Raw genomic sequence first — 20,436 nt, 5'->3', positions numbered from 1 at the left:
AGTGTGACCTCATTTCTTGCTTCCTGAAGTAACAAAGAGTAGAAGATAAAAAATATTTTGATTCTCTGAAGTTACTGCTGTAAAGTAAGTTTCCTTGCTATTGCTCCGTTATTGGTTAGACAGTAACATCGTGCAGCATGTCCTACACTGTTGCAGTGCTGGATGGCAGCCCACTGAACCAGGACTGCAGCAGACAGACCTCAGGCAGACTTGACACTCCATCCTTCTCCTGCTCGCACTGTGAAAGTACCTGTCAATGTCTATGGATTCACATCAGTGCAAAGGCAGCCTTTGTAAGTGAGCAAAGATTCTTGAGTTCTTGTTGTTTTGGATGCCCATTGCACTGCTCCTGCTCCTTTTTGTCTGGGATGTTCAGTGTGTCAGTGCAGTGTAAACTTCCTGGGGTCTTTAAAACTTAGAGCATGAGGAGAGAATCACGACGTCATCTTGATGGTGGGCATTCTGCACTATGCATTCAATTAAGTGTTGTTTTTTTTTTCTCATTATTTAACAATGTCAGTCCTAGCACTGAGCTTTGGACTTTTTACTGTATGCAGCAAAAGCAGGAAACAAATCAGTTTTTCCTTTGTTCTTCCTTCTGTGGAGGAAAGGAAGGATTTCCTAAAACCTGGTCAGTCAAAGACACAGGCATACTATAGCCAGTATACAGGCTATACTATAGTCAGTATACAGGCTATACTATAGTCAGTATACAGGCATACTATAGCCACTGTGGCCACTGTTGAAAGGAAAATGAAGGCTTTAGAGATTCATAATGTTATTGGATGCAGTGGGGGCTGTATGGGCTTTTACTGCAAGAATGATTTCAGCAGCAACCACTTCTCTTTCGGTTATACATGATAAGTAGTCTGAATATTGACAAGTATGTCACACACCTCTTGAATTCAGTGTCCAGTGAAGAGAATCACATCTTTTAATGGGTTGTTCATCAAAAAACCTCCATAGAAAACAGTTAGAGAAAAGCTTTGTGCTATAAGAACTCATGTATAACCATATTCAGATCATTCCTGTTGGAGCCGAATGCAGATAGACATGTACTGAAGGCTGGTGCTCAGGTTAAGTGCCTCTTTTGCCAGTGAAGGGTTGGTGCTCCTAAACCTGCATTTGTGCTTGGCCACATAGATTGCAGGTGAATGGAAATGCTGAAAGGCACCCACTAAGCAGAGGCCAGGCATCAGGCCTGCTGCAAGCATTGCTGGGATCACTCAGTGTTGTGACAGCTTTCATCTGGGAGCTGATGTGGTCTGACATTCCGGCAGCCAGGCTTGGCAGTGGTTCCAAGCCTGTGAAGCAGAGCCTTGCTGCCGAGACAGACAGTGATCCTGGTGCTGTGTCCTGCATATCCATCACACAGCAGCAGCACTGCCTTCTGGTGTCCATAGGAACTCTCTGCCAGGCTGGAGCAGGTGGGCTGCAGCGCAGTGCCCCATGCTCTGCTCTTGAAGGCTGATGAAGAAAGACAGGACTGAGTGCCCTGTCTTGGCCATTTGTGCAGATGCTTTTGGCATCTGGGAGCTCCAACCCAGCGTGGTACAAAGCCAGGGGGCTCCTGCCTCATGCTGAGCCCACCTCATGGGGTCTCCACAGCAGCTGGCCCAATTGTACTGTAGCTGTGATATGCAGTGTTCACCCGACATAGAATCATGGAATGGCTTGGGTTGGAAGGGACCTCAAGGGTCATTAGGTTCCAACCCCATTGCCACAGGTAGTGCTGCCAGCTGCTAAACATGAGATAAGGCACTGCTGGGCTGAAACCTGGACTGCCTCCCAAGAGCTTGCTCCTTACTTCTGTGCCTTTTACAACGTTTTGTTGCAGAGCTTTGTTAAAATGAACTGATTATCTGTGGGCAGTATATAGGGAGGTGTTTTTTGCAATGCTGAGACAGTGTTTTTATTGAACTATATTGCATTTTTAGTATTCATTTGAGAGTGTGTTATTAAAGCACAGTATTGTACATTAAGAACATTACTCCACTGTCCAGGAGATGAGGCTTATGAGAAGGCAAAGAAGAGACCAAAGACTCTTCAGTGTTTTGTTTCTATTTTTTATATCCCTCATCCAAAGGATGGAAAACTGTTCTGTTCAAATAATTCTTGCTTTTACTGAATGCATTTTTCAAGACCCAGAAATCAGTGGTCAATCTGCACGTGAGACCGAGGGCTTAGGAACCCAGGTAGGACCTAACAGTGTCTGTTGGTGTTTCAGTCATCTCAACTGCCACCTGCCCATCCCATCTCCAGAGAGGATTTGCATTTGAGCCTTTTCGGAATGAGGTGCTTGTGTGTGCTTTTAAGAGATGTGTGAGTCAGAGCTTTATTCAGCTTTCACCAAAACGCTGTGAAATATGGACGTGCACGGGGTAATGACAGTTTGCTAATGGTGTGTCATGAAATTGTCTGTCTGTAAAATTAGACCACGTGTAGTTTGATTTCTTTGTAATCTCTGTAGGGAAGGGGCCTGCAGTGCTGCAGAACTGAGGGCTGGGGCTGTGGGAGCAGCGTTGCTTATGGTTCCAATTAAACTTGGGAAGCAGCGTGCAGGATAACACGTGCTGATTAGAGAACAGTTCCCTGGAAGAAGATTTAGGATGGCTGCTGAAGCATCCAGAGAAGAGACCTTCATCCTGCTTGAAGTGTATAGGAGTAATGAGTAGCTCTTTTCTGCTTTGGTTTGCATGAGACAGGAGAAAAGAGGTTAAACAAAGTGATGTGGAAGCCGCTGTCATTTCCTCCAGTCCTCTTTGTCTCCCAGCCTGATGTCCTGCTGCCTTTTGTTTTCCTACCAAAATAGTAGTTGATCCTTGCAGAGCTGTGCTCTGGTCCCAGATCTTGCTTTTTGTCCTCCCTAACTCAAAGCCTGTGGGTTCCTATTGTTTGGTTTTCATGTTCCTTATATATGGAGTTTTTGCAAGCCTGACACTTGGTTCATGACGGATATTTCTTGTGTTGTGAATGCTGGTCTCTTCTTTGGTGGAAAAATTAGAAAACAGGCTTCCTTCCAAAAGAATACTTAAAAGGTTTCTAATCCTCCCTCCCTTCCCACCCAGATTTGTCATTTTGTCATTGCTATACTCTGGATTTCTCATTCTTTGAAGAACTGACAAGTCTTTACTTGCCCTTACAGATATATAGCAACCAAGAAAATGCCATTAACTGAGAGAAGGCTAAAATACTGTGCTACCTCTCCAAGAAAAAAAAATGAATTAGGAACATGGGAACACTCCAAATTGTAGTTAGAAAAGCTTCATCATTAGAGATCATTTTGTGCTTGCAATTTATAATGATTCACTATCCAGAGGTGGCATCATTATTTCTAGGGGGGAAATATCCTGCAAGAACAGCACAGCACTGAGCAGTCTCCTAAATTACAGAGTGGAGCTCCAAGAGGCAGTTCAGACAAATAAAACCGTGTCATAGAGCACAGGATTCTTTAGTGTATGTGAAGGTTGCAGGAAATTGCTTTTTGCAAGGGAGCCAAGCCAGTCTGGGCAGGCATTGTTTGTGAGCAGTGTTGCATTCAGGCACTGGGGGAGGCAAACAAGGCTCTGGGGATGAGCAGTGGGTGAGCTGGTTGGTGAGCTGGTCCAGCCTCACCGTTTCCAGCAGGGGATGGGTCTGTGCCCCAGCTCTGTAGTGGCTTGGGGTCTTGGCAGTGTTACCTATGAATGAGCCTGAATACATCTCAATCTGAACGCCAATTTTAACAAAATATTTCATCAGCGTGTTTTTTAGTTGATGCACTGGAACAAGCTCTTTGTAAACTTGAACCCTGAGGCTGCTGCCTGCTTCCTGCTGATTTCCCCCTACCAGGGTTCTGCCTCCCACTGCTGGGTGTGTTCACAACCAGCTCGGAACCAGGGGGAGCTCTCTGGAGCCCAAAGCTTCCTCCACAGCATGGAAGCCCTCTCAGGAGTTAAGATGGTCTCCAGAGGTCCCTTCCAACCCCCGTGATTCTGTGATGCTGGAGATGGCTGCATTGCTTTGTTCTCAATGCGAAGTTCAGTTTAGGGCACCAAATTTGGCAGTTTCGAGGGTTTATGAACCAGCTGCAAGGCTAAGATCCTTAGCAGGTGTTTTGTGTTGAGCACAGCTCTAATTTGTATCATTGCTTGGCTGTGACTGGTGCTTTTAAACATGGTATTTTTGGTGCTTTGTTTCTGTCTCTATCCGCAGCCAGAGATTTCACCGCCTACAGTTGTTCCTAAAGAAACTGTGTTTTCTGAAGTGTTCTGACACTATTTCTGAGAACTTTGCCTTTTCTATATTTATGCACAACACAGCGGAGTCGGTCTTAAGTCTGACTAAAGCAGAGTCTTAAAGGCAGAGGGAGGGCCACATTATTTTTGCCTTCTCCCTGTACGAGATTACACAAACTGTTTCACATCGCCATGTTCATCCTATTGATCAACAGATGCACCCAAGGCTTCTTTACAGAACTTTAATTACATTCATTGCAACATAATTCTGGTGTCTGAATTTGTAGCCTCACTTTTCTGGTTGATAATAGACATTTCTTTCTGGAAATTGGCATGTGGTAAAAGTCTACTCATAAATAATGTTATTTAGCTGGGAATTTGGTTCTTCTGACTCCAGGCCTGGGCTTTCATCTGGTAGTTCTTCAGAACGGTTCAGATGTACTTTTTGTCATACAGAGTTTTGGACACCGATAAATCTGGAGTCCCTTCCCTGCGAACACCTCAGCTGAGTCTGGTTCAGATGCTTTGGAGCATTGTGATGTGGGCAAACTTGCTCATGAGTGTGGATGGCTGCTGTACCAACCAGCCTTCTGCATTTCCTGCCTAGAGATCAGAGCTTTCCTAAATCCTTGAAAATGGTTATTTGTTACCACTCATAACTTAATGCAGTGTCTCAAAGACAGTCCTGATTTTTGTGTACTGTTGGGGTTTGTCTGCCATAGCAAAGGACAATCTTGAGGTGATAAAACACACAAGGAATGCCATGAAATACCGAGCTATGCTATGGCACAACAGAATTGAACATTAATGAATAATGTACTTCAGTTTTTAGTCTTCTGTGTCGGTTTGCCTTCTGTTATTCGATCAGGATGTGATCTAACGTGAAAAGATGAGGTGACAAACAGCCAAAATCAAAGCTTTAAAATTATTATGTGGAATCTTCCCTTGCAAGAGGTTTCCAGGTGAAGGCTGTTGTGTATCCACAAGGTTGGTTTCCCTTGGATGAGTTGTTGCAGTTCTGTGTTTTAATGTAATTTTATTATTGGGGCACATTCTATTTTTACAATCGAATTATGATTCTGTGGGGACTTAATTTGAATCCCCTCCTATCTCTGCAACAGTGCAGCTGTAGATTTGTTTTACTGGCACATGGGGGGGGCATTCCTATTAAATAAACAAATCCTAATACAGAGCCTCGTTAGAACTTTGATTTCAGACATTGGGACCCAGCTGCCATTTCTGGCTCTCCCCACACGTTGGGATTTTTGGCTTAAAGAACAGACAGGTCAGTGCTCAGAGTTCAGCCATGTAGTCAGGATTTATTTTTCTAGCTTTGTTTATTGTAAGTTTCTGTGTTTGGAAACAGCTCTGGAGATTTTCGAGGTTTGGCTGCTGCAGTTCTTCCTATTTCCTGCAGGAGGCCGATAACGCAGGGACGGGTAATAACCTTTATCATTCCAGTTCCTCTGGGACCCAATTCTGCTTTTTAGGAGCTGTCCTTAATTGAGGTATGAATGTCTGTTTGTGGGGATGATACTGATTGGGCCATTCAAGCACTACTCAGTCTTTGTTTATTATTACCTTTGGTTTTGTTTTCTTCTATAAAATAGATGAGGTTTAGAAGTAAAATTCATTTGAGCTAATAAATTTTGTACGTGGGATAGATAAATAATTATATACCAAAACCCAGCAGTGACTACAGGAATGGAAAAAAAACACAGTATGCCTTTGATATGTATTTTCCTTCTTCCCCAGTTAATTCATCTCTGGTCCATCCCAAACTGGTGCAGACTCCCTGCTGTTGCCCACTAAAGCACAGGCTTTGCTGCTCCTTGGGCTGCCCATGGTGTAGGTGTGCTGGTGGTGGACCCCCCGGTGGTGTCAGCCCTTCTTTTGTGGTGTTGAAAACCTGTTTGTAAGCTATAGGACAGCTAAGCATTTGCATGGACACCGACATAGCAAAGGAAGTCTTGTGAGCCACCACCATCCCCTCCAATAAACGTCTAGGGAGCAGACTCTGGCAGCTGCTCATACTGAAGTAACACATCAGTTGAACTGAGAATTCCTTTTAATAATTAGAAACGGCCACTCTAACTTTCTGAAGCAGTGTTTTCAGTGTCGCTGAAAGTGTGTTCCCCAAAAAGAGAACCTCTGCAGAGAAATCACCTGAAAAAGTGTTAAATTGTCTCCTGTGCTACCTGGTAATCCAATTAAGGAGTGATAAGAAAAATAGCTCTTGGAAAATTTCAGGGAAGCAGAATAATGTACTTAGTGTTGTACCAGAATCAAAATACCACATAATCACAGGTATCCATGGATACTGGAGCAACACTTTGATTACCAGATACATCCATTACCCTTAAATACCAGAGCTGGGTGTTTAATGCCCTGAACAATTTGATGCATGACTGCATGAACTTGCACAGAGAACTCTCCGGAGGTTTTCCTTTCGCAGGCACAGCACATCACCCATCAGTGGGTGAACCAAGGCAGCCCTGATATTTTTTACAGCTCCTTCTCCTGAGCCCCTGTGTGCTTCACAGCTATTGCACAACGGGTCATTTTCAGCCTATTTTTGTTAACCTGCATATCCTGTTCTACTCCTGAGACCCAAACTTGCGATCACCATCTCAGCTATTTTCTTCACTTCAGGACTTTGTTTCTAATTGAGGAAGCTCAGGGAGACCTCATTGCTCTCAATAACTTCCTGAAGGGAGGTTGTAGCAAGCTGGGAGTCGGCCTCTTCTCTCGTGTCATTAGTGATAGGACTAGAGGGAATGGTTTCAAGCTGCATCAGGGGAGATTCAAGCTGGACATTAGGAAGTATTACTTCTCAGAAAGGGTGGTCAGGCACTGGATTGGGCTGCTCAGGGAGGTGGTGGAGTCACTGACCCTGGGGGTGTTCAAGGAACAACTGGATGTTGTGCTGAGGGACGTGATTTAGTGGGAGCTATTGGTAATAGATGAACAGTTGGACTGGATGATCTTTTAGGTCTTTTCCAACTTTGGTGATTCTATGATTCTATAATCTGCCAAAATGACAGAAGACTTCAGGTTCTGGTCCAGCACCTCCCTGAGTTTTGTGATGTTTTGGGAGGACAACTCCCTTCCTTCCTTTCATGCTCATTGAACATTCGTAGTTGAGGTGAGATGAAGTGCTGGGCCTTTAGCAGCCCAGCAGAAGGGGCCCAGCTGTGCTGTGTTTGGTTTGTTGGCAAAAACAAAAAGAACAAGAAATCAGGAGGCACTGTTAATTTTGGTAGAAACGTTAGCATTTCTGTTTTCTCAGTGTTGCCAGTGGCTTGCAGCAGGGGGAATTTGAATGCTTGGAACAGTTTGAAACCATTGGGTCAGTTTGCCAACGTGGCACAAACCTCTGGGAAAACTAGAAGCTAGGAAACAAAATAATTTTCAAGTAATTATTAGAGGAAATGGTTGGCCTTGTTGTCTCCTCCTTTCTGTGGATTACTCTGCATTTTTTATGGCTTACTTCCTGGACAAAGGCACATCTGGAAGGGCCGAACCTGCTGGGTCTGCTCCTGGTGCTCTATTCCCAGATTCACGTTATAAGGAAACATTTGCTGGCAGCAGGGAAGGATTGAAGAGATGCCAATGTTGGACTTCTATACATAGCCAGAGGAGGAAAGATATTGTTCCAAGAGCAGAATGATAGAGAGCTGGCTGCCACAGTCACTGCTGTGACTGCTCTTCGTGTGCTTTTTTCCTGTGAATTCCTCAAGCTCCATCTTTCAAGGAATTAAAGATGTTTCCACTTTCCTCTTGCACTCCCGTTTTCCCAAAATCAGTACTCCAACTTCAGCAGTGCAGAGGAAATCTTAAGGATTTGTTTGTAAGAACTTCGAATCCGTCAGTTTCGGGAGGAAACTGGAAATTTCTGGAGGAAGAGAATTGTCCTCTAGTTCAGTTGTGCTGCTTTTCCCAAGCCCATCGAGAATGGATGAATGGAAGCACCAGCTGCATGGGCTTTATGTGCTGTGTGCTGGGGGAGCAAGACAAACAAGCATGTTGCCTGCTGAGCACTGTCTCATCTAAGCTCTAGTTCAGATCTTCTTTATGCCTCTCTAGCACCTGTTACCTTCGAGGTAGAGCCCACGTTGGGATGCAGAATGCCAGTCCCTGCAGCACTGCATGTCAGCTCATGGTGCAGCACAGGGCAGGCTGGAGCACCCGGAACCTTGTGGCTCCCAGCAGCTGTCACAGCACTCTGTGGCTGGTAGCAGCATGTGCCTGCTCACCAATTCTGCAGAAGTCATATTTTAATGTAGAAATCCCGTGACAAATCCCGTGTGCTACTTCCACACTTCTACTGCCTAATTCCCTCAGAGGTTTAACTTCAGGAGCAGCTGGAATAACTATGCACATGTGTTTCCTGTTGGGAAAGGAAACTCCTTGAGCATCCTTTGCTGAGGACAGAGAAGTGGCATGGGTCCCTGCCTGCCATGAGGGCCTGTGGAGGTCGGGGCGGCGTGCAGCCAGCTCAGGAGTCTCTGCAGGCAGGAGCTGTGTGAGCTGGAGCAGCCAGCACAGCCTGCAGTGCTGGGGCTGATTGCACACTTGGGACAAGCTTGTACGTGTGTGTCAGAGCTGCTCAGTGTAGGCTTGAGTAAAGCAAAGCAAATAAAGACAGTAATACATCTTGACCCATTGGGTGACATGGAGCATGTATTAGTCAGTCTGTAATAGTGTCACTTTCCTGGAAGGGACGCTGGCGATTTAAAATCAGGATATCCATCAACATGTCTGCCTTGTATCACCTGGGTATTGCTCCTCTTCCCTCTCACATTTTGCCATTTATGTTCGTCCACGATAGGCCTTGTGCTGCTTTAGCCCTATTTGCTCCTGGTGCTGCTCTGTAGGCGCCCATTTAAGGCTGTCCCCTGGTTCTTGCACAGTTCTCCCCTTCAGGTTCCTGTGGCAGCTGAGCTTGTTAAACATTGGCAGTGCTATTACATTGTAAAACCATGTATTCTGGATTTGATCATTGACTGAAGATCCAGCAGGGAAGGTTGAGATTGGATGCCAAAGTTCTTCAGAGCAGGAGTGGTGAGATGCTGGAACAGGCTGCCAGAGAGGCTGTGTGTGCTCCATCCCTGGAGGTGGCCTTGAGGCCAGGCTGGATGGGACCATGGACCTCAGTACCAGAACTGGAGGTTGGTGGTTCTGCCTGTGGTAGTGGGGTTGGAGCTTGATGATCCTTGGGGTCCCTTCTGATCCAAGCCATGATCATGATTCTGTGATATTTGCCATTTATCCATCATTCCTGCTGACCTGTGGCAGGCAGCAGGGAAACCAGGAGTTGACTTTCCCTGGGTAGCATAAACTGTGGCATAAAAAGGACCCAAACCCACCCCTCCCAGTTTGCACGCTTTCTCCACCTTTGTTTTACACACATAAGGATTACATACTTTCAAGTTGTACCTTGTGTTGGAGGCTTTTTTTCCTCACTATTGAGAGTCTGGCCACAGCTGTCCCTGTCCAGAGATGCTCAGTTCAGCTGTAATCATTATTGACCATAATCAGATTCTTGGCTTCTCTATCCAGGCAGCAGAGATTGCATGACCCACACAAGAGGTGTAATTATTGTCAGGAGGGGCTGCTGAGCCAGCAGCCTTGCTGACTGTTTCAGCCTTTTATTTCCTGCACCTACATCATGTAGGTGTCAATTACTTAATATTAGATACTAGTTTTTATATAGTTTTATAATCAGAATGTATCACCAGGATACAGGTTTTGTTTTTTACTTTAGCTCTCCAATGCAGAGATTCTATAACAAAGGTATAGAACGCTGCTCCTCCCTGTTGCAGTTCTGTTGTGGTTCCTGCTTTCTACCCCTCGTGTGTGCAGTGCTGTAGCTGGGCTAAAGCAACTGCAGGCGTTCTTCCATCCCAGCTTCAGAAGTTCTGATTGGTACAATATTTGAAATCAGCATATGAGGGGAACCTTGTTCTGCATCTCTCTGCAAGTGCCTCGTGGTGGGAGCTGTGTCTGATCCTGCTGAGAGCTCACTTTCTCTGAATGAAAGTAATGGAGAGTTGTGAGGGATTGCCAGGGATCTGCACAGCACCTTCGGAAATGTCCAAGTAGCAGACCTACAAGCATGGCAAACCCTGCCAAAGAGATCTTGCTCTGCTGTATCAAAGTGGGATCCTTCGGGAGGGATACCATGGTGGGAGTGCAGTTGTTTTCATGTGATAAATCTTAGCTCTTTGTAGCAGACTGATTTTGTACTTGTTCTCCTATGTGGGCACTCCCCTCTTGCATCCTATCCTATAGAACACCCTCTTTATTTCTTCGTTTGACTGTTCTTTCAAATCTGCAATTTAAAGCATGCCAGTAAATAGCTCCTTTATCCTGCTGGCTTTTAATTAATTCATCCCTACTTCAGATTCTTACTGTGCACCTCTAAAACTATTAATTAACACACTGTGCAGAATACTGAGAAAGTTGTTATCTAAGATGCCAGGAAAGATGAAAGAGTTTATTGCTGAGAAACAAAATAATAAAGGCAAAAGTGTGACTTCATCTGCCATTCAAGCACAGTGTCGGGGAGGGGGATGTGAGTTTTATTTTTTAATTGTTTTTTTTTCCCAAACGAGCATAATAACTGTAATGTGTGAAATGTGTTAAAACTGAGCGTTCCTTTGGCATGGATGTATTTACTGCTGTTATTGATCGATACTCGTTTTTTCAGTACTACCTGTGTGTTTATGAGATGTCCAGCTCATAGACGTGCTTTATCTCAAGGCAGCTCCATCCTGTTTGGTGATGGATGTTTCAATGAGTACAGATTTTCACGACCAATCTTCTCCTTGCCAACGTTTCAACTCCTTTGTTGTTCCTGTTTCAAATGATCTGCTTCAGTGGAAGCATTTTCTCTCAATATCTTTCAACTCACAAAATCAAAAAGGATCCCCGTTCTTCACCAAGATAAAGTCCAATGCCTTGTCAACATCATTTGCATTGCAGCCTGTTGTGGTTTTTTTCACTTAATCAGTCTAAGCTTTTCCATGTCTTGTGCTGGTATTTGTTGTTTTCACACCCAGTTGTCTGGTTTATTTCTTTATTACTCCATGATGGTATTTGCACCCACCTGCTTGATGCACGGCCCTGCTCTGGCGTGCATCCTGTGTGTGTGGGTCTATGAATGTCCTACCTCAACAGCAACAAACTGTAGTTACACCTCGGGATGCCTCCCCGCTGACTGAGCCCTTTTCTTTCTTCCACAGGTGGACTCTGCATCGCTCAGTCCCTGAAAATCCCACAGGATCGCAAAGACAAGACCATCGACTTCGATAAAATCATCAAGCAGCTCTTAGAAACTCCCAATGCCAGAGCCATTGTTATTTTTGCCAACGATGAGGACATAAAGTAAGGATGGCTGAGGGGACTAATTCATTTGTGCTTGGTAACCATGCAGAAAGGAGAAAGCAAGTAAGAATACAGATAACGAAGAGGGAATGCCTGTTGGTAGGAGCTGTGTGGGGTTGTGGGGTTTACCATTTGCAGGGTCACACTGGGCTCCTGCTGCTGCCTGTCTCTGTTGGCACCTTGGATCGTGCATTGCTGTGTGGGGAGAAGGGAGTGATGGGCTGCAAAGGGTGAATGATAGAATGGCTTGGGTTGGAAGGGACCTCAAGGATCATGAAGCTCCAACCCCCTGCCACAGGCAAAGCTGCCAACCTCCACATTTAATACTAGAGCAGGCTGCTCAGGGCCCATCCAACCTGGCCGGGATGATGGTCTGAAGGTTTTTCCTGTCATACTCATGAGTTTGATGGCTGACCTGACCTTACCTCTCAGAGGCGTTAATAAAGTGCTCCTCTCTCCAAGCTCATGCTACAATGTGTAATTCCTTAATTCAGAGTGTATTTTATGACAGATGATGGTTACTGGTAATAAAATGGCTTGGATACTCATATCATTCAGGTACCACTTGCCATCAAAGTTATGTGCAGAATATTTTAAAAGTGCGTCTTATTTCTAACACAAGAATTTTAAATTAACCTGACATTTTGATGGCAATGGGAGGTGCTGAGAGGCTCCGTTCTGCAAAGTGAGACACATAAGTTGGGATACAGCTTCAGTGAAGTCAGCGGGATTTCCTTCTTAGGATACAGGGTGAATTAAAAGGAAGGTTCAGTCTTTTCTGCTCAGATCATGGCTCGATGTGTTGTGAAATTTCAGGGTTCTGTTGGCTACAGAAATAAGTTCATTCTGCAATTGTCACACAACATTTTTTTACCAAGGAATCCTATGTTGAAATGAAACTAACTCATGAACAAACTGTCCTCTTCCATAGGCAAATCCTGGCAGCTGCCAAGAGGGCCGACCAAGTGGGGCACTTCCTATGGGTGGGCTCGGACACGTGGGGCTCCAAGGTGAGCCCACTGCTACAGCAGGAGGACGTGGCTGAGGGGGCCATCACCATCCTGCCCAAGCGAGCAACCATTGAGGGTAAGAGCTCTCTGCCCACCTTCTCTCACTGCTTCTTGCCTTGTTTCTTGTTTCCTGAAAACGGGTAGTACAAAATGGATTGCCTGTATTTGTTTTTTGTGTGCGTTTTTTTGGATGGCTGTGTCTGAATGTGGTTGCATTGGAAGGGTATAAAATTGACATTGAGCTGGTCTTTATCCCTTGGAATTTTCCTGAATGTCCATGTTCCTCATCTGAGAACTATATGCTGTATCTGCCACTGAAATGCTACCAGCAGTTATCTGCGTCACCTTAAAGGAGGTAAACCAAAACGATGTCGATGTGTCATGTATGTATGTGGGAAGAGAAAATGCATTGCAGTTACGTACCCCTCTGAAACAGCAGGTAAACTCCATACTGAGGAAGTAAAAATTCAGGTTCGAGTCAGCAGTTCCCCTTTACTTAGCTTAACTTGTATTTTATTCAGATCGAGTGCTATAGGTATTTATTTATATTTCTTGTGCACTTTGCAAATATATGTATTTGTACATGTCCATGCATCTATATAAAGATTATGAGGCACTTCTCTTACAGAATTCCTCCTTTCTCAGCACTTCTCCCTGAAGTCTATGTCTGATCCGTCTTTAATTTGCTGTCCCCTCTGTAGAGATGCTAAACTGTCCAAACGGCTTCCTCTGGCAAACCAAGCGTGCTGATTAGAGCCCATGTTCTCCTTGACATGAAAAGGAAAATTCCTCATAGACACAGAGTGAAGAGAACGAACTCCTCCGTTGTGCGTGGCACAACAGTCTCTGCATGTGTTACACAAAAATGGGCTTTGGTGCCTTCATTCAGAGGGGAAGCAAACGTTTGCATTCATCTTTACTGTGTATACACTACTACCTCATTAGTTATTCTTCTCAGGTCTCTAATATTAAGTTTTTGAACCCTAGAGGCATTTTTACACGTTATTTCTCCATAAATACATAAAGTTGGTAGAGAATGAAGCGATTTGTTTCTGGAAAACACAGCATTGTAATAATCTTTCCCTACTGTTTGTATTCATCCCTGAGGGTTTCTGACAGAAAATCTTGAAGTCTGCCAACAGCACAGAAAGGAAAACTTTCCAAATGTGTTTGTTTTAAAATATTTTCCTTCTGCGTTACACATTAAGCACTTTGGACATAATGGAGTTTTCTTTTGGAAATAATGAGTTACAATGACAGACTGAAGGGATGCAGGTGCAGAAACTCGGTTGAATAATGGTTACAGATATCAGCACATATAGTGCCTTGCAGGACGTACGTGCATTGAGCCTATGCATAGCTTATTCCCTGACTGTACTGGGCTTTTGCCTAAAGATTTTCTCATTGCATTCTTAACTTGCACTCACACAGACTGCACAATTACTGTTTGTAAGGTTTGTGATGCTCAAATTATATTTTGCCCATATATATAATTGCATTCATACTTCCACAGTTTCTGCCATGCAGGCACATACGTATTTTGAGGCCCGTGAACTGCATGTTGTTTTCCAGAAATGGGAAAACCATCAGCCAGAGGTTGGTGCCGTGCTGGGTGTGAAGGGAGAGGCAGAGCACAATGTCCTAGAGCTGCAGTTCCAATGTCAATAGCAAATGATTCCTGCACGCTCTGTGACCACTAGAAAGGTTCAGGCTGGTTCTTACCTTTTTGAGTTTCGTTCATCCATCCCTAATTACCATCTGTATTTGCCATCTGCTTAGCCCTGTTAGGGAGAAGAGTAAAGGGATGGTTATGAGCACAGAGTGCATTCCCCTTCTCCCGTGCAGTCATTCTCTTACCATCCTTCTCCAGCATAACCCTCATGCCTGCCTTGCTGAGTGCTCCTCTTGGTGTCTGAAACAGTTTTCCAGAGCTCAATGCTTCTCCTTTCAAACCAATTCCATTTCTGTTTCATTCCCCATGAGAAGTATCCATTGAAATCAGTTACTTACAGGAAGCAAGGATTCCTCAGGCGTTAGCATTTCTTTGCTTAGGGAGGCTGTTACCCGTATGGATTGTCTTCCTTTCTTGCATTCAGACTGCTGTATGTTGTTTTGTTTTCCTTTCTGTTGTAGTAATTTCATTTGGCATTGAATCCAAGAGAACTGGAAACAGACATTTTAACGTGGTTCTTTTATCATCCAGCAATGAACATCTGCTACTAAAATTTAGTAATGTATTTCTATGGGAGAATACATAAAATAAATGAAATAAGAAGTCCCGGCTTTCCCTAGAAATTGATGGAAACAAACTGAATTAGCAGAACGGAACTCAATTTGCCCTAAGGGAGGATATCTTGAGCAGCGCCCAGCCTGGCAGGCTCCTTTCTCTGCAGTGCTGCTGCCAACGGCACCGCTCGTGGGCTGAGGCACCATGAGGCACCAGCTGCCTTCTGCTGGGCTCAGCGAGGGCTGCTCTGGTAGGGGTGAGTAAGGGGATTGCCCCAGTTTTACTTAAGAAACAGAAGGCAAATGCTCTTATGATTGACAGTTGTGTTAAAGATGATTTGTAGTATGTTAGAAAAAGATTCCCAGCCAAAAATCATTGGAAGCAAACAGCGGTGCAGCTTCCCCTTCTAGAAAATATCATATTGATATTAAATAAGTGATGCTGCCAACCTCTTCTCACACTTTAGGAAAAAATGTGTGTCTGATAGAGCAGGAGAAGTTAAATTGCATTGAAAATGAATGTGCCATCATGTTAAAGAATGCAGGGGAGCTTTGGATTATCAGATCTTTGACATTTCAAGAGCTGTTGATCACAAAAGTTGTAAGCTGAAATGGTCGGTTTCCAGAAAAAGGCATTTTCTTACTACCACCCTCCAGCCATGGTTCTTGCATGCAGAACACAGATGTGAAGCCCCAGACGTGTGGTTATTTGTCTAGATGCTTGATGTCACCCTTGGGACAGCGTTTTCTTTGCCATAGCCCCACGGGGTGATTTAGGAAATCATTACATGAACTGAATTTGTTCCTCTTAAGTCAGTCTTAATATAGCCCGATTGTGTTTGATGTAATTATGCTGAAGGGATAAAGTTGCATCTTATTTGCATAATTGCAGTAGACAGTGAGCCAGAGGAAGTGCAAACTTAAATAGTAATCAGTGCGCAGAAACTTGTGTGTTTGAAACAAGCTCCATGGCCAACTCCATCGAAACATCAACTTCAGGGAGACAAGCATGGCGTGCGTGCTTTTGGAACAGCCACTGCAACACAGCAGTGTATTCCAAACTGCTCCTAAGAAAAAGGCTTTAATGGTGTGTCGTCCTGCTCTTGGGCTCTTAGAACACCAGCCCAGTCCTGAAGCTGTGAGCACGCTGCAGCGCTGCACGTAGCAGGGCTTGTGTTGGTGAGTTCCAGTTGTGTCTCGTTCCAAGCGTAGCCCTGTGCCATCGCTGTGGAAAGGCATAGTGAAACCACAGAGCAAATGGCAATGTTGGGATGTGAGGGGAAAAAACAGTTTAAATGAAAGAGAAAGGATGTTTTTTTTCATCATTGAAATTTGAACGGATGTGTTCCTATTATTATTATGTTCATTTTACAATGATATAGAAATGATGAACATCTGTTGCTCTGCGTGCATGTGGCATTCATGAAAACAAAAGCATGGCACGAAAAAAGTCTGCAGAACATCTTTCTTCTCCCAGATGCATTTGGTGCGGTGTTACCTTCTGCTGCCGTGCTCAGAAAGCCTTTTCTTTGTCCTTCCATTCAGCAGCAGTGTGAGCTGTGCAGGTGGGAAGGTTCCCATGTCAGCCCAGCGCTGCCCAGAGGTCGGGTTGCTGCTGGTCATGAGGAGGTGCGGTGCTGTGAGGAGGAGCAGCTGAGGGCTGCAGGAAGAGTGTGGGCCGTTTTGAAGCAGTGGTGCCATCAGGAGAACGGTTAAATGGGAGACACTGAGGCGAGTATAACGAGCTCCCAAAAGTTCGATCGCTGCAGGGAAAATGGAAGCGCAGCGGAAAATGAGAAGAAAGGCTGAGATTTCAGATCAGAATTGCTTCGTGCTCGCAGTTCCGCTGAGCTACTTGCCTTCAGACCAGCAAATTGCTGTGTTGGTTTTCCTTTCTCTAGGCACTGAGGGCCTAAGAGAGCATTGTTCATTTGTCCTATTTTTCATTCCAAGCCCCAGAAGCATTGCAGGCTATTCAAAGCAGCCATAAACAAACAGTGCCAATGCTCCCTGCCCTCCTGTGATTCACCCCATATCTAGCCACGGAGCTCCCAAAGTGATGAACCACAACCCCAGTTCTTTGTGGATTTAAATGAACTTCTTCCACACTAATCTTTGTTAATCACAAAGTGACCTTTCACTATTCTGCTGCCACTTTGCTTCTTCATTTTTCAGTAGATTTAATAAATTTTAGAGCATTTCCTCCTCTCATTATCACTGCTATGCCTAAATCTAATTATCCTTGTGAATTGCCCCGGGTTGCTGTCTTTATTACACCATATACGCATATATAAGAGATATCTGGATGGCCCTCTGATTAAAGATGATAAGACTTGTGGCCCAGACATCAATTAAATTTCTCCCTGGCAGGCAGCTTCCAAGTCAGGAGTTCCTAAATTCTGTCCCCAGAGAGAAAGTAGCTCTTTCTGCCACTGATAAGAAAGTGTCTGTGCCATGAGGGAAGGAAAAGCCTCATCCTTCTGGAGCAGATTTGTGCAGTATTTGCTGAATTAAATTGGGAAGGTTGTTAGATGCATCTACAGGCAGATATTTAAGTCAGAGGACTGTGTGATACTGATGGTCTCAGGATTGCAGAATGATGATCTTCCCTCCCCTTTCCCATCCTTTCTTCAAGTCTAAGTAATATCCACACTTCAGATTTTAAATTTGGTGGTATCAATCTTTAGTATCCATTAAATCTGGTTCATTGGAGCCCTTGAGCAGTGTGACAGAGGAATAGAGAGCACAGAGAACAGGTAGAGCAAGAACGTTCAGGATCTTGGTTTGGTATTTGGAACATGTTTCTGTGGATATTTATACGAGGGCTGCTCTGAAAGTAATACCTCCTATGTTGTGGTGTTGGCCCACAACATCAGAGGTGGATGTTGGTGGTACAGCAGTAGAAGTTGAACCTTCCCACAGCAGTATGTTGTTCCATTTTGTTGCTGTGTGACAGTTGGCAGCAGAGGGTCAGTCTGACAGAATGGTGACTGATGTTGAAGTGTGTGTGAAGCAGGAGGGTGGAACTGAGCTCCTGTATGTGGAAAATATGGCCCCCACTGACATTCATCTACACTTGGTGAACATTTATGGAGACCAAAGAGTGGATGCAAGCACAGTGAGGGATGGCTGGTGTGTTTCAGCAGTGGTGACAGTGGCCCCCTCTAGTGGTGCACGCTGTCACAAGTGCAACGTGCAGGCTCTTGTTTACAGCTGTTGAAAATAAAGGCTAACGGTGGTGAGCAGGTTGTAAAATATTGTTGTGTAGCTGAGAATGTTCCCTATCGGTGCTATTGTGCTCTTCGTAACGGTTGTATTTTCTGTGGAAATAAATAGGAGGCATTACTTCTGGGGCAACCTACGTTCTTAACATTAATTGTTCTGAAAGTCTACTGAAATGATTTGCCCGTAGTGTAAGAAGTATTTGCTTATGGTCTGAGGTGGGAGTTTGGTGCAGCAGAACAGTGACGTTCAAGCAGATGTGAGATAAATGATTCAATTCCAGCGAGCGCTGCATGCGGCTGAGGTTTGCAGTCAGCTCTGAGGTTAACGGATGGCTCAAATTCAGCACAGGAAAGTGCACAGCTACTTGAAAAGGAAAAAAAAAACACACACACACAAAAACAGAAGCATTGCAAATGCTGTAAACCAACATAAAACTGTCCTTGAACTGTGCAGTTGTTTGTCTTCCAAAAAGATGGCGAACTGTGCTTTCAATGGTTTAGTTTTTATTTCCAACAAGAGCTGTTTTGCTTCCTTCTCTGTTTGAGCAGTATTATATGTAGGGAAAAAGAGCACTGAAAGAAAAGTGATTCAAGGAAAAAACCAGAATGAAGTCATCTCTCACAGTTTAATGGTTTCAAATATTTTACCTCCATATTGCCAGCCTACTGATGTAAAGAGCTGAGGGCTCATTTTGCTTTGTGTTACAGACAGTATTGAACTTTATCCAATATTAATGAGCCCGGTCCTGCTGTCCTGTACTCAGCTACAGCCCCCTTTGCCCTGGGATGTTTCTCCTGGAGAGATGTGCTTGTTTTCTGCAGCATTTACCCATCTCCTCCCTGAACAGAGCAGAAAAGCATCGTGCATCTCATATCAGCATTTGTAAAGTGACCGGTTTGGGATTCTTCTTGCTTACAGCCCATCTTAGAGCATCTTAAAGTGCTGTGTGCTTCTCGAGGTGCTGCCCCATATCCCTGGGACTGAGCTATCAGCAGAGCCCATCTCTGGTTCCCAGAGCCCAGCGCAGGTGGTAGCAATGGCAGTTGTGCTGCTTTGTGGCAGCGGTTTGGGAGCAGCACTCTGTTTTGGATAAGTTTGTCTGCATTCTTCCTGGGAGTAAATTGTATTTAGCAGCTTTGAAATTAAAATGCTGAGAGTACTCTGTGTTCGGATCTGTGAGGTGAGTCAATGCAGAGATGCTGGGAAGGTGGGTTTCTTATTTCATCCAGTATAGTTTATCAAATGGATGCTTTCAGTGGCTGGGTCCCTTCTGACAAACGCTTTGTCTGGCCAAGTGCAGCTGAAGGAAGAATTTACCTTTCTGTTCTTCTGTATCAATCACTCAGCGCTTAAAGTCATTTAGTCTGCAAACTTGTTGAGAATGCATCTTTCCCAATGCTGATGAAGCCATTAATTGAATTTAAATTAGTTCTCTGGATACCTGGGAGCCCAGGACACACACAGCAGTTAAAAGTTTATTGCATATCGATCCACGAGTGTTGGGAAATCACTTTGGGAGGGAGAATCAGCTGTGGTTCCTCTGGCTGTTCCTGCCTCTGCCCCTGTGCTGTCTTACAAGTGGGGCACAGTGTGCCAGCATGGCTGGCATTGCCCACCCTGGCTGGGGGCCATCTTCAGGAACCATCCTCAGGGAGGTGCAGGAGCACTGCAGTGCTTGCCTTTAAAGGGCTGAGATGAAGGCCCATGGAGAGGTTAATAGGTTCAAAGAGGCAGTGCCTTAAGGGCAGCATTTTTTTGTTTTAGTATGCAGATATAGGAAAGTTAAGAAGCAGAGCTTCTATAAAGTTCCAAATTAACATTATATCTGTAGTCTCAAATCAGGTTTGAGGCAGTGCCCTTCCTAAGGGTGTAGCTGCGTCATGAAAAAGGAAGGTCTAATTGGGCCACAAAGAAGTGCCTTACAGCACAGATTTAGGGCCCAGTGAAAGGAAGAGCTCACCCAGCCCTTGCAGATGTGGGCTGTGAGATGGGCATCCCCTGACCTGACCTGTGGCTCGCTCTGCAGATGCACGTGCTTCTCCCTTAACTCTGGTGCATTCCTCCCTGGGCTCATATTGGCGTTTCCCCTTCGATGTTCGTGTGTAGCTGTTATTTCAGGATGCTGGAGGTTGTGTGGGTGGTTATGCTGAGATGCACATGCGTACACACCAGAGTGGCTGACACTGTAAGAGAGAATTCTTGGGACAAAACTGTTGAGCTGTTGATCGCTGTTTGGGTCTGTTGTGAGTAGTCTTTACTTTGAATCAGTCTGAACTGCTCCTCCTAAGCCCAGTGTTCCCATCAGTGATCCAGCAATGAAGCTGCCTGTTGGGCACATCCAGGCAGGTATTTCCATCCAGAAGGAAAGC

General features: G+C 44.7%; 1 protein-coding gene across 4 annotated transcripts in view; it reads left to right on the top strand.

Annotated features, from left to right (window-relative positions):
• The window catches only part of GRM7 (glutamate metabotropic receptor 7), a 226,513-nt gene that overhangs the window by 104,145 nt on the left and 101,932 nt on the right, over window positions 1-20,436 (top strand). For all 4 annotated transcript variants that reach the window (XM_072347204.1, XM_072347203.1, XM_072347202.1 and 1 more), the window contains exons 3-4: window positions 11,465-11,606; window positions 12,538-12,692. In XM_072347204.1, the coding sequence (XP_072203305.1) occupies window positions 11,465-11,606; window positions 12,538-12,692 (297 nt within the window). The remainder of the gene's footprint in view (window positions 1-11,464; window positions 11,607-12,537; window positions 12,693-20,436) is intronic.

The sequence above is a fragment of the Excalfactoria chinensis genome, chromosome 12, assembly GCF_039878825.1.
Source record: "Excalfactoria chinensis isolate bCotChi1 chromosome 12, bCotChi1.hap2, whole genome shotgun sequence".
In the NCBI taxonomy this organism is placed as follows: domain Eukaryota; kingdom Metazoa; phylum Chordata; class Aves; order Galliformes; family Phasianidae; genus Excalfactoria; species Excalfactoria chinensis.
Note: the sequence above shows the minus strand (reverse complement) of the source record. Positions and strands in the feature narration are given on the sequence as shown.